General features: G+C 36.8%; 1 protein-coding gene across 6 annotated transcripts in view; it reads right to left on the bottom strand.

The window, feature by feature from the left end:
• The window catches only part of LOC136560179 (BEN domain-containing protein 5), an 883,159-nt gene that overhangs the window by 859,634 nt on the left and 9,415 nt on the right, over positions 1-14,110 (bottom strand). For all 6 annotated transcript variants that reach the window (XM_066555873.1, XM_066555874.1, XM_066555870.1 and 3 more), the window contains exon 2: positions 6,343-6,465. In XM_066555873.1, the coding sequence (XP_066411970.1) occupies positions 6,343-6,465 (123 nt within the window). The remainder of the gene's footprint in view (positions 1-6,342; positions 6,466-14,110) is intronic.

Genomic DNA, 14,110 nt, shown 5'->3' with positions numbered 1-14,110 from the left:
AACAGACATCATTACTGAAATAACACAGAGACTTTCATTCCTTTGTTTCTACTTTACAGATGAGCATCCCTGTAGAAGAGAAAGACAAAACAGTTCCACCTGACTTAGTGATTCTAGATATACATGAGAGATTATAATACAGGAAATTTGGAATATCAACTATTTTTTGCTCCAAAACACAGTTTAGCCTGCTACTAAAAGTGTTTGCATTGGAAGAAAGTATCCTTACACAGCTTTTGCACTTTCTATTTCTACTGATGTGCCTTTATGACACTTGCCTGTATTGCTTTATTCCTCTTCTAGGATATCATCACAGTGCTACTGAAATCAGGGGGAAGAAGGGTTTTTCTGTTCATTTAAACACAAACACACAGAGAGTCAGATTGTTTAATAATTTTGCAAGTACATTACAATTCTATGTTAGATGGCAAAAACACAACTATTTCCTAGGTTGGATTTCAGTTCTTCTTTGAGCATGACACTTAGTATCATCATCTGTGTTGTCTTAGTTTTCATTTTTAAATTTTTACAAACAAAAATGTCAATTTCAGAAAATGCTTTGCAAATCAAATTTTACGATATTTCACTAATCACATCTAAGAATAATCACCCCTAATTTTAGCTCTCTAAAGTTACATGTCAAGTCTTAACAACTGGGACAGAAGCAGCCCCAAAGGGCAATCCATCCTATATTATCTGTGCTTTTGTTCAGAAGATATCTTTCATGGTAAAGCTCAATGGCCTATTTCACGCCTCTAAGTGGTTACAATGAGATCAGCGGAATTACAATCACTTATTGCAATTTTGAGTGTTGTGCAAAGTGTTTTATAAGTACATTATCCTATTTTTGAAATATAGGAGGATATTTAAAACCTTAACAAAAATGATACAAGGGTACTTCTCAGTCATATGAGATCTCTTAATACATTGTAAGTTTTAACTTTTTCCAACTGATTAATATCATTTGCAATCTGTCAGCCCTGAATTTTTTATCAGGTTTCTAATGCAAAATATTTTACAAACCTGCTGCAGGAAAAGACAAACTAATGTTTGTGAATCGTTTTCATTGCAAGGTGGTGGTACAGCAGTTAACATAATTTGAGGCTTACAGTAATTGAGATTGAATCTAAAATTTTACAAAACTTTAATTACAATCTTTTGAACATAAACCACAATACAGAAATTACCCAATCATAACATTTTTTCATAAAAAAATAAGAATTCATCCAAAGGATAGAAGATTTAATGACTCTTGGCGGAGTTCCACTTTTTGGTTGAAATGAGAATAAAAGCAGACAGCAGCTTCATTTCTAATTTCAAGAAACACAGTATTTTTTAACAGTTAAACAGCATTATATTTGATTAACAAGCCAAAATATATATTTTCAAAGCCTTATTAAAAGCCCCTGTATTTAACAGTGTAAATGCTGAGATTTACAAACCTCTGTGAGCCAACACTGCTCCTTCAATTCTCAAAAGTAATTATAAAACAAGCAATTTGAGCCACAAGCAGCAGAAACTGTTGAGCTTGGGGTTTTTAACCATGCTCACAACACATCAGAGTCTGCAGCCTGACTCCAGCTCCCTGCCATATTCCCTGTCCATCCCAGGCCAGGCAGGACTGGGGTGCAGCCCCAAGCATGCCAGAGCCACCAACCAACCCATCCCTGGGGACTGCAGCCCAGTGACACCAGGCAAAAGGAACATTTGAACCTCCCCAGCATTCTTCTGCAGCAAAGCCACCCCTGGCAGTGTCAGCCCAAGTTTTTCATCTGCCAGTTCTCTCCATGGAGATCCCAGGGAGGCAAAAGCTGGAGAACAACCAGAGCCCACCTCAGAATCACTCTGTGATGGAGCCAGGAAGGCAACTGGTGGCTACACCCTGCAAACAGCCTTGGCACAATGAGAAGAAAGGTGGGGCTTTTTAAGAGCTGAGTAATTCAGTTTATGTTTTCTTTGTTCACTTTGAAAAATAAATAGAAAAAGCTTCTCATGCATCATGTTAAATTCACTAAAAATTTGTGACCTCGTGCAGAAGCAAAGCTATTGCAGATATGTAAGCTCCCAGAAAAACAAGTGGCTGCCAGCTCTGGAGGTATCATCCCCAAAAACATCTCTTACAGTTAAAATTACTAAGCAGATAAAACAGGTCTTAGCCACAATACAGAATAGGCTGCTGACTTAATGGATGCCATCAGAAATCACAAGCACGAAGGCAACACAAGACAGTAGGGGCAGCTGGCTAAACTAGACTTTGAAGTCCTTTAGATAAAATGTCTGAAATACCAACTCACCTTGAGTATGAAATGCCAGATTCCCTGAAGGACACGTTCATATCAAAATCTGGGCCCTCTTTAATCAGGAAGGACTTCTTTGCATGGCAGAAATCAATACATCCTTTTACCCAGAGCACTATAATGTGCAAAATTCCCATTTTGACAGAACAGTGGGTGGGATGAGAGGTAAACATTTGTACAGTTGTGCATTGCTGCTAAACTGAAACTGTGTTAATAATTTAATGCATTAATGAATATTAGGAAACAGAATTACAACTGACAAAATGTAGACATTTTAGATGTGGCATTTATTTCCTTTAAATTTGTACTATGCATAGGTAGCTGTGCTTCCATCTTTCCCTGAAACTAACTCATGTTTCTTGTGAAAACTGAAATTATCTAAAAAGTATGGTGTGCTATGCAAGAAATCTGAATTTTTATCAGTTTCTTTCATGCTAATGATAAATCAATGTAAAAAAGTTTCTTTTGGCTGTATAGATTCTTAAATAATAATAAAGATAACAAGGAAGATTACAGGCAGAACATTAACTATGGGAACTTGAACTATGGGAAACACAAATTCCTCACATACTTGCAAGTTGATAATTCTCCATCTTCTTTACTCCTCTGTCAGTTATTAATATGATAAAGGGCTGAGGCACCTTTCTTCATTTGCAGTAATTGCATTTATTTCACAGCAATGTTTTTTTCCCTAGTAATAGATTCATTAAGGGTAAGTAAAGTGCAAGGAACCAGCTGCACTGGTTTAGCTCCTTCAGAAAAGGACCTGGACAGTATAAGGGTTCACAAGTTTTATAGAAGTCAACAGTACCATGCTATTGTGAAAAAGATTGGACTGTCACATAGCAGAAGTAAATAGATTGCAAGGCATGTCATGTAATAAACTCTACATAGGATTGGCACCAGCTTATCTGAGTATCATGCTCACCTTGGACCACTGCCAATCAAGAAAGGCAGAAAACAGCTGGAGATAGGCCAGAGGAAATAAAAACAGCTGGAGATAGGCCAAAGGAAATAAAGAATGAGAGAAAATTCGGAAAATGTGAGCACTAAGGAACCATTGAAAAAAATAGCAGTTATTTAACCTGAGGAGGGAAAGGCCAAGGAAAGATATGATAGCAGCTTTCCATTAAGTCAAAGAAAAAAGGAATAATCTGCTTTCTGTGCCTATAGGACTGGACAAGAATTAATGCCTTTTTTGTAAGAACATTTCTACATAGAAAGAAAATGTTTCTTATACTGAGCAAATTGCAGTGTTAGAATGAATTGCTGCTTTCTCATTGAAACTCACTGAAAGTCTCTGAAAAAGATAAATATCTGTCAGAAATGGCAAAAATAGTTTATTTTGCCTCTCAACAACAGAATGGACTAAAAAGAAATCTCAGTGCCCAATTCTATTTTTTATGAATTTTTGAAAGCATGGCACTTCAAAACAGCAAGCTGGACATTGGTTTTCACACTACATAAAAACACACCTCTGTCTCAAACAAATTCATACTTTTCAATGTTATTTAATACAATAATGATAGCAATTACAAAAATGAAACCACATTAAATAGCATTTCTTCTCCATGTATTAATATTTTTTCCTGATTTCTACAAGTTTAATACCCCTTCTCTATTCTGAAATCTGTTTACTTCCATTTCCACAATATAAAACAGTCATTGAAAAATAGGTATTTTCTTTCTATCAACCAGACCTTTCAAGAAAGCAGAGAATGCAGCCAAAAAAAGAAAAGCCACTTATATAATTACATCTAACACAACTTCTGTTTTAGAATCATAGACTGGCTGGGGTTGGAAGGAATCATAAATATAATTTTGTTCCAACCTCCCCTACTGTGGGCAGAGCCACCTTCCACTGTCCCAGGGTGCTCAGAGCCCCATCCAACCTGGCCTTGAACACTTCCAGGGATGGGGCTGCCACAGCTTCTCTGGGCAACCTGCGCTTCACCAGCCTCATTGTAAACAATTTCTTCCTCACAGCCAACCTAAATCTCAGTTTAAACCCCTTTCTCTCTGCCCTGTCCCCACAGACCTTGGTAAAAAGTCTTTCTCCACCTTTTTTACAGGCCCCCTTTACATACTGAGAGGCCACAAAAGTCTCCTCAGAACTTTCTCTCCTCCAGGCCAGATGAGCCCAGTATTCCCAGCCTGTGTCCAAAGGGAAGGAGCCCCAGCCCCTGCAGCATCTTCGTGGCCTCTTCTGGGCCCCTCCAGCAGGTTCCTGTATTTCTTGTTATGGGGACCCCAGAGCTGGGGGCAGTACTGCAGGTGGGGTCAGTTTTACCACCTGTTCTTTGAAAAAGGCAATTTCAATAGGATATTATATTTAAGGTGGTACTCAATGAGCATCAAAACAATCTTATGAATGTTGTATCCTACTGTGTGGACAACAGGGTGGGATAGATTTCATTATTAACAACAATTTCATAAGTTATCCAAGATCAGTTAATTTGCTTTGACCAGTAAAGGTACTCCAAGCAATTACTTGGCTGACATAGAACAAAAGATGAAGTGAATCTACATATGAAGTGTACACAATATTACTCTCACTCTTGCTAATACATTGTCATCATGAGAAAGTAAATGAAGGTATTAATTTCATTCACACTTGTGTTTTGGAAGTGTCTGAATATACAAAGAAACATCACAGCCTCATCATGTTAGAATGTAAATAAATACAGTATTTCAAATAGCACCTGCTTCTATCATATTCTATTATTGCCAAAGTATGTAAAGTATGAACATTACCTTTGAACGGAATAAAAATTTTAATTTAAAAATATAATTAATTCCATTGTTCAAAAACTGGAAATAAACCATCATGCAATGACTCACAATACTTCACAAATAATTTGATGACTGCTACTGATCTTTTTTCATTGCAGAGAAATTTAGCACAATAAAGTAAATTTCCCAGCTTGGCCATGATTCATTTCTTAAGCTGTTTTCTGATACAAAAATGCAAAAACCGCACATAAGTATTATAAAATAGCAGTCAAAGTATTTTTAAAAATACAGAACTATTGTCTGAACCTTCAGAGACACACCTTAAAAAAATACTCTTTATTATTCACTGCATCATTTGCACTTTTTACATAATGTAATCACAGGATTTAAATAACTCAATTTAATATTTATCCAGGAACTGGCAGCCAGTATTCTACCCTTAGGGATGTAACTCTTTATAAAAAGCTCATTTTACAAGACACTGGAGCAGTTTTGGCATTACCATCACCTCTCACATAAACCATGCAGAAAACTATAGTTTATCCTGCCAAATGCCTTTTCTACATATGGTGTTTAACAGTGCTCTGTAGGTCTGAAAGCCAGTAATAATAGATTTAAGCTAAAAATCTGGTAGCACACATGTATGTAACACAAAAATTTAAACAATGCTACATTTTCATGCATATATTTACCTACATAGCCCACATGCATATAAGCAATTAAAATGACTCTTTAAATTAATGTGCTAACTATAACTCCTGTAAAAACAGTTTCACTTTGCAGTAGCTTCCTAAAGTTGAATTCTCCTATTGACATCAGAGGCAGAACTTCCATTAGCCTCAGCAATATAGGATCGGGCCACAGGAAACCCAAAGTAATATATTTAAAGACAGCACATACAGATTTTCAAAATTCTTTAATTATGCAAGGATGGGCTTGGCACTTTACTGGGTTAACTGCCCCAGTAAACTTCTAAATTAAAATTTTAAATAGCATATTTTAAATACAACATCATAAATACATAAATACTACACATAAATAATGACAGAATAAAATCCTGTTATGTGTCCACATGTGGTTAAAGATGGACCTGATGAAATTTTTGTTGTAGGCAACAGCAAACCTCAAAACTTTTTTGACATTTGAAGACTGACTTGAAGTCAAACGTGACTGAAGGGAATCAGCTAAATTTGTTAAGTAGTATTTAATGTAAGTCTTCTTTATAATTAAGACACTTCATAAAAAGATGAGTGATGGAGTTTAAAATGTTAATATATTGACAACTGGGTAACATAATGATGAAAATACTCACCACTTTCAAAGCAGGCATCAAATATAAGATGTCCTTTTTTGGGCTGTCCACAGTAACCAGCTGGGAGAACAATGTGCTTGCTCACGTTCCCTGCTATGATATCATCGCTTCCCATGGCACTGCCTGTTGCAGTAAAAGTGAAAAAAAAAACCATTAGCATAAAACAAAATATATTTAATATATAAAAACCAGTAGAAGGCTACTTCCCCGCACATTTCTACATAAAATAAATTTTTCACCATTTAACATCTGCACCAGTAAATTAACTCTTTCTTTTCAAAGTGTATATAAGAATTTTGATATAATAATGGCATAACCTGTTAAAGCCTCTCTAAGGAACAAATCACCCAGCTGGTTTCATGCATGTTTATGACCTGTAGCTGAGCCCTCTCATATGCATTAGTCTGATATTCAGCTGGATCTACTTCTTTCAACAGGAATTCTCTAGCTCTAGATCCTGCTGGATTCCCTAGAATTAAACTCCTCATCAGGTTCTTTATCACAACCCTCAGAAGCATCTTCTTCTCTATCAGCATTAATGGGATCTTCTTCCTCTATCCTGATGCCTATTTTCATGCATCTTAAATGAACTTAGAACCTTTCACACTGTTCAATCTCACTCAAATTTGAAATTTTAGAATTATTAGAAGGAAGAGACACCCACCCATAGAGCCATGTGACTGAGCCCTCCTTGTTAGGAAACAAAACTCAGAAAAAGAACCTGAATAATTATATTTTTTAATGAGGCATTGTTTCATGGTAAAATATAGAAGGATGTAAGTTTCCATACAATGGCATGATTTTTATCAAAATATATCAGTACTGAATACACTGAAAGCTTTATCCTTACGGTAAAATTATAATAAATTGTAGTCTGCAAAATATTTGTTTCCAAATAGGGATAGAAAAACACTAATTTTTTTTCCATTTGAGATATGTACAACAAAGCAAGCAAATAATTGTATATTATATCATACATTTATATTATAGTGTGAGAAACATTCAGCACTTTCTTCACTACTTACAGCTTGGACAAGAAATATTTAACAATAGAAAAACTATCTTCTGTATTATAGAAAATGAAGAAATGGTATGGCTTCAAGTGCAGAAGGCATGGGATGGGATAATGGGATGATAATATCTTATTTCACTCTGATAAATAGGGCTACTAAGGCTTCTAGAAATAGACTTTTGGTCTGCACTGATTTTTTTGACATTTAAATGGGTTATGGGGAATGATAAATGTGACATAAAGCTCAATTTGTTTTATTTTTATATTGAAAAGTATTTCACACAAATGTTACAAGCAATTCATATTGTCCCTGAATGAGGAAAACAGCTTATTAATTAAAAGTGACCTTTCCATACATAAAAGTATTCCACCTCTTGAGGCAAAACACCTTAGCTGAGGTAACAAATTATATCAATGTATTGTGACACCATAATTAAAGGGTCTGTCAGGCTTTCTATCATATACCCATATTTTCCCAGGTACATAAATCCCACATTAAAAAATATGCAAATCCAGGTCAATATCTGGCATATGAATCCTCAGTCTTCCCCTGGAAGAAATTTGGAACTTACTCTCTTTGGGAAGTACTACAACAGAACAAACAGAATTTAGACCTTTTCTTACTTTAGCATAATCTAGAATTTAATAATGCATAATAGTATTTTTTAGCAAAATTATTATTTGTAACCTCTGGGTTATTTGTTTTAGACTGAATAATTACCCACAGACAGCAATCTGTGGCATTTAAATTGTTTTCTTTAAGTGTATAATTGATACGTAGGATATTTTAACTGGATGTTTTTTACCAGCATGCTGATACAATTTGCTTAAAGCCTGGGAACAGTAGAGACAAACTGAGGCCTGGATGGGGCATCTGTGAATCTGCATGGCTGTGATCCTGTCCCTTGATAAAATTCACCCCTCTGCATTGAGCAAGCTCCAGTGCAGAGCAGGAGCCAGAGGAAAACCCTTCCTCAGTTTCACCTGAGTTGGATCAATACTTACCTCTTACAGCTAAGATTGCAAATGTGCAATGAAACATTGTGGAATTAAGGATACAAAGAAAAATTAGTGGAAAACCTGCAAATCACCATGAGTGCCTGAGCTGCCAGGGACCAAACTGAAAGAATGGGAAGCAGGGAGTCGCCTGAGTAGAGCTGTTTGAAGACTGGACTCCTCTTGGTAAATGTTCCTTTTGAGTCTCAGCTAAAAGTAACAGACCTCTTAGAAATTATAGAAGATAACTGGGAAAAAGCTGAAGAAACTAGAAAGGATTACATTCATAGCACTAACACCATAAGACAGTGGAGGAAAAGCAGGCAGAAGAGAGAGTTACATCTCCCTGGCAATTTAGAAAATCTGCCAATGGAGACTTTACACAATGCAGAAGGAAGCTGTCAAGTAACTGTGTCCCAGCAAAAAGTTTCCATCTGCTCCTCCTGACCTAATGTAGCCCTCCAGGAATGAGAATAAAATCATCAAATAGCCTGCAATTCATAGTCATTTAACAATATTACTCTCCTAGCATGTTCTTTATTCCACGGTAATTACAATATTCAGAACGCACTGTTGCTATATTTTGAGTTATATTATCTTTAATCTCTAAACATGCAAAATTGCTGTCTTTGAACTTCACATTATTCAGCAGCACAACAGCACCACGTCCCTTCTGGCATGCTCTCCTTGGGTGATAAAGAAAAGGCCAGAGAACTGCCTGAAAAGGAGCCTGTGTGAGTCCATGATAAACCATGGCTTCACGCCTGTGCGCTCAGCAGATGCAGAGAGTGGGGCTGGGAACACAACACCACCCTCAGATGGAGGGAACAGCTACCCTGGGCTCCAGTCCTCTGGCCAATCCTGAGATCCTGTCCTCCCAACCGGGGAGCCCTCAGCAGATTTTCCTGCCTGGAGGCAAAGATGTATGACAGAACCTAGTGGGGAAGGGAAATGGCTCTTCGATCTGAAACAAACTGAAAGGGAAAGAAGAGAATTAACTGAAGTACATCCTGCGCATTCCACTTAAGGAGACCAGAGTCTCCTTTGAAAAAAAGGTTAGATAAGACAAGCAAAGGCAAAACCAAGCAAAGAAATTGTCTCAGAATGTAGTTCTTATTTTGTCAATTATTTTTCTTATGGGTTGTAAGACACATAGCTATTTTATTCTAATTCTTCATAGCTTAAACTCCAGGAGGCTCCAGCAAATCCCTAGGATTTACTTTTACTGCAGTATTAAACTTTAATGGTAATTTTCTATCAGGTATAAAATCTGTGGGCGCCTGAAATCTCTGTAAGTATATAAGGCTTTAAAATAAAACCTGGGCAGAGTCTTCTGGTATCTGCATTCATCACTATTGTCATTGTGGATATATTTCACATCAAACTAGTGAAAATGAATAGAATCAGTTCCAGGAGACTGGGATTCGTGGGAGGGAGAGTTTGGAAATTTCCAGAGTTTCTTTGCCCTTCTTAAATTCAAAGGGTAAAGCCAACTTTTTTTTTTTTTTTCATTTAGGAAAAGATGAAATCAGTATTTGCTACAATAAACATCATGCAAATTTAAGTACATTTTCTTTAAACACTGTAGTTTCCAGAGGTAGGTACCTCTTTAGAAAGTAACAGGGACTCTGTATTGAGTAAACAACAAGCCCAGCTTCCAGAAGTGCCAAACACGAAAACCCAGGGAGCAAGCAGCCAGCAGCTACCCTCATGCTACATTAGGCAGGAGAGCACAGCTACATTAAAACAGACATGGAAAAATATAGCGAGAATTTGCCTGGAAAACCTGCATCTTTCTTCTAATCACACTGCCTAACAATGAGAGCCAATTAGAAAGGTGAGGTAACAAAAAAACCTACAACAACTGCAAGGAACCTTTGTGGAAGTCTTTCTTTAATTACAAATGGCATCAAGACACCCTGCATTCTTTTTTGAGATCCTTATTTTAGAATAAAATTAGAGTACATTTTGCTGCTGGAAACATCTATGGTATAAAGATCTAATAACAAGATCCCTATCGTCCGGGGGCTAGGAAGTCTCCAGGTATCCTAGATAAGCTCCATTAGCCTTGAGCAGTACTTTTAATAGAAACCCACAAAAAGAAGTGAATCTGAACTCTCAGTACAGTTTGCAATTAAAAAAAAAAAAAAATCAGATGACCAACAGCAACTCCTATTAGCTCCAAAACATTCTAAGTCTCCAGATGAACACTGCTCAACTCACACTTAGGCTAAGCAGCACTAATGGAATTTATGCCAATAACTGTGTCTGCTCCACAAACGTGAAAACAGTGTCATTTTAGCAAAATTCTTTCCAATTATAGCATTTAGTACAAGTTCATAGTCTCAACAGCTGATTATGTTCTCTTATTCTTTGACTTTTTTTTTTTTTAATAAAAGCTTTATATCATTATCCCTAGGCTTCAGAAACACTGATATTCAGGAAGACAAGCTATTTCTGCTATGAATTCTGAATGCTCTGTAGCCATTCTAAAAATCCTACAGGCAGCAGCAGTCAGGAACTTGGAATTCCAGCTCCATTGACTTAAAAATGCTAAGAAAAAGAAGAAAACATAACTGTCATTTTGATCTTCACAGCCATGTATCCCGAAGCAAGGCTTGGGCATGACCCGGAGAATCTAAACATACTACAGAGTGCTGTCAATCTGAAATGTACTTAAATCACAGGCACTGTGATCTGAAAAGAAAGGGGAAAAATGTATTTAGACTACAAATCCCAGGGTTTGAGATAATACCTGGCATGGCAGCAGCCACACCTGCTCCTCACACTGGGGTACTGAGCCCATTCTGTCATCATTACCTATTTCAAAAGTCCAGCAAGGAAAACACTGGTTACCACAAGAAGGCATTGTCATATAGCTTGGTCTAGTTCTAAAAAATAGTAATATTGTGTTGTCATTTAAAAACCAAATTTGAGATAAAGCAGCTTTGCAGCAATTGTCTCTTCAATTACTTTCCTCCTACGGTTTGACCAACAGACTGCTTGTCAAGTCTGTCTCCAAACTGTGAGATGATATTCATATTCAAAAAAACAAGCAAAGATGAACTGTAGTTTAGCAGAGATCAGACAAATTCTGAGATTTGTACAGATTCACAGATCCTGAAAGTAGTCAGTAGAAATAAACTCCATCTTACTGCCAGGGACTTGAAAGAGCTTGTGGTTGGTCGCATAATAGGAAGGAAACAAAATTTATGGTTTGGGTCTTTAATTTATTGCACAAGTTATTCTTTCTTCAGAGGCTACCAGACAATATTACCTTTCAACTTTCCTAATACAACTCCTTAGCTAACCCACCATTAATTTTCATTTTGGGCTAGAAGCTAAAGTAGATCTAAATACCTCATGCCTCTTTAGCTGCACAGACCCAAACTCCTTCACTGTAGCAGAAGGTGTGGAATTGGTGTCTGAGGCAAAGCTCAGGGTGGAAAATCTCGTTCTTATGTGAGAATATGTAAAGCAAAATGACCACTAAAGGTGGTGACACATGGGGTGCCTACGAAAGCCTCAGTGGCACCACAAAGAGGACTTTGCCTGCAACACGCTGAGCAGAAAGCCCCGGGCAAGTAGGGACGAAAAGGTACACAAGGTGCTTAGCCCAAAACAAAGCACTGACTACCAGGCTGGTCAAGTGTGAAAAGGTGGTGAGAAATTTCCACTGCACGGTCCTTTCAAAAAGACCAGATCCACGCAGAGATACAACTATCAATCCAAGGTCAATATAGCTGCTATCCAAAATCCAATGAGGAACATTCAGCTGGAGATATTTGGCAGACAGATACTGCTCTGCCCATGACTCCTCACTCTCAGCGGCTGGCATTCTCTTATGAGTTTATAGAAAAAAGAAGAAAAGTCAGCTTGTGTGGCGTTGCACTTATTTCATATGTGATATTTGTTTCCATTCTTCAACCTAAAAGCTTTACTTCAAGACTACTCATTTATTATCTCAGTGTGGGCTGTCCCCAAGGATATACCTTTCTGTTAGAGACAAATGGCAATGAAATTTTTTTTATCACTTCAGTGAAATCCAAAGTGTCCAAGAAGGTACGAACAGATTTTTCTACTGAAAATTTTAAAAAGCAATTAATGCTTTGAACTCAGCAAGCAAAAAAAAAAAAAAATCCATTACTCTTTTTACTGCACTTATAAGGTCTAAACTAAAATTCTACCACAAATGAAAAAAAAGAATGAAAATACAGTTGTATTGAATACATAAACTGAAAATATGTTTATTTAAAAACATTATAAGGATCAGTGGATTTCATGATATATAGGTTTACTTTTAACAAGTATTTGGTATCTTGATAACATCAAAGGTATCACATGATGCAACAGTTGCTATAGTAGCAATACTTAAGTAAAAAAACCACATCAAACAAAAGCATAAAACATATAAACAGTAAACAAAATTATAGTACATAATATGCAACACCAGCTAGCAGAAAAAAGAGAAGATAATAGCTATTGAGTTGAACTAGTCCTCAGAGTTGCATCCACAAAAAAGTATCAGCAAGTCCACCCTTTCTGGGAAATAAGGGATGGCTCAGAGAATTAGCTCTGCATGTGAATGAGAGGAGATGCTGAAACACCAGCAAAGAGTATACAGAAATTCAAGTTCTGGGTCAAGAAAAAAAATTTGGGGATGTTCCTACCTGGAATGGTAGGAAAAAATCTGAAAAAATCTGAAAATCTGTCTAGGGATTCTGAAGCAGGAAAAGAACTGAAGAGTTAAAGCCAATTCCTTGTGTGGTACCACAGAACTTTGAGAAGCGAAACTCTTCCATAGCATCCCATATATTTCTGAAATTTGTATGCAACTGATTTCCCAAAGACAAGGAGGGTGTGTGACCTGCAAAAAATACTGAGTCAAGCAGGTAGGCAATTGCAGGGTTTGGAATTGTAGTGGAGGAAATTTCAGGTAAGGGCAAAACCCGATATTACTCACAAAACTGGAAAAAGATGGTAGTGGTTGAAGTTACTCACTAGTATTTGCTGATGCCACCCTAAAATGCTGTAAATATTTCCCATGCTATTTAATACTGAAACAAATCAGCTTTTATATACCTGGGTTTGTGTTATATGTGAGGGAGCATAGAAGAAGTGGAAGGAAAGGGAGAGATTCATGGATATATGCTGTGTATAAATCCATATATACTCCTGGATAATATGTATACATCCATGTTTCAGCTGCCCTGGGTGTGAGGCACTGATTTAACAAAAGCACATTATCTTGCTTAAACTTGACAGCATAACTAGAAGAAGTCATGAGAAAATAAATTTCTAAACTAAAGATAACTCACATTGAGGCAAGCTAAATGTAAATAAAGCATCTTTGATATAGCAACCAACGCAGTGACCCTGACCCAAGATTATATAGCCTTTAGTTACTAACAAAGTTTAATCTCTCCAAGTTAACAACTTTGTGTGTCTCCTTGCTTGGGGAACAACTGATTCTCAGCTGGGAAACTGAAAAAAGATTCAATAGGTAATAAATATTCTTCATATAACAGAGAAGTAGGTTGATTTCAGCTTTTGCAAAAGGCCAAGGCTTTATATCTTGTCCTAGTTTTCAGATTCCTCAGCCCTGACTATCACATTCAAAATGTTTGTCCACAAAAGACATCTTGTAAAACTACCAGGTATGAAGTACTATGGAAGCCTTTCAAGAATATCAGCAAGGTCAAGTATGGAGCATATAAACAGCACTTTTTCTGTTCATGAAAATTAGCCTGCTCATGCCAA

The sequence above is a fragment of the Molothrus aeneus genome, chromosome 9 (assembly GCF_037042795.1).
Source record: "Molothrus aeneus isolate 106 chromosome 9, BPBGC_Maene_1.0, whole genome shotgun sequence".
In the NCBI taxonomy this organism is placed as follows: Eukaryota; Metazoa; Chordata; class Aves; order Passeriformes; family Icteridae; genus Molothrus; species Molothrus aeneus.
This window is presented reverse-complemented; position numbering and strand designations above follow the sequence as displayed.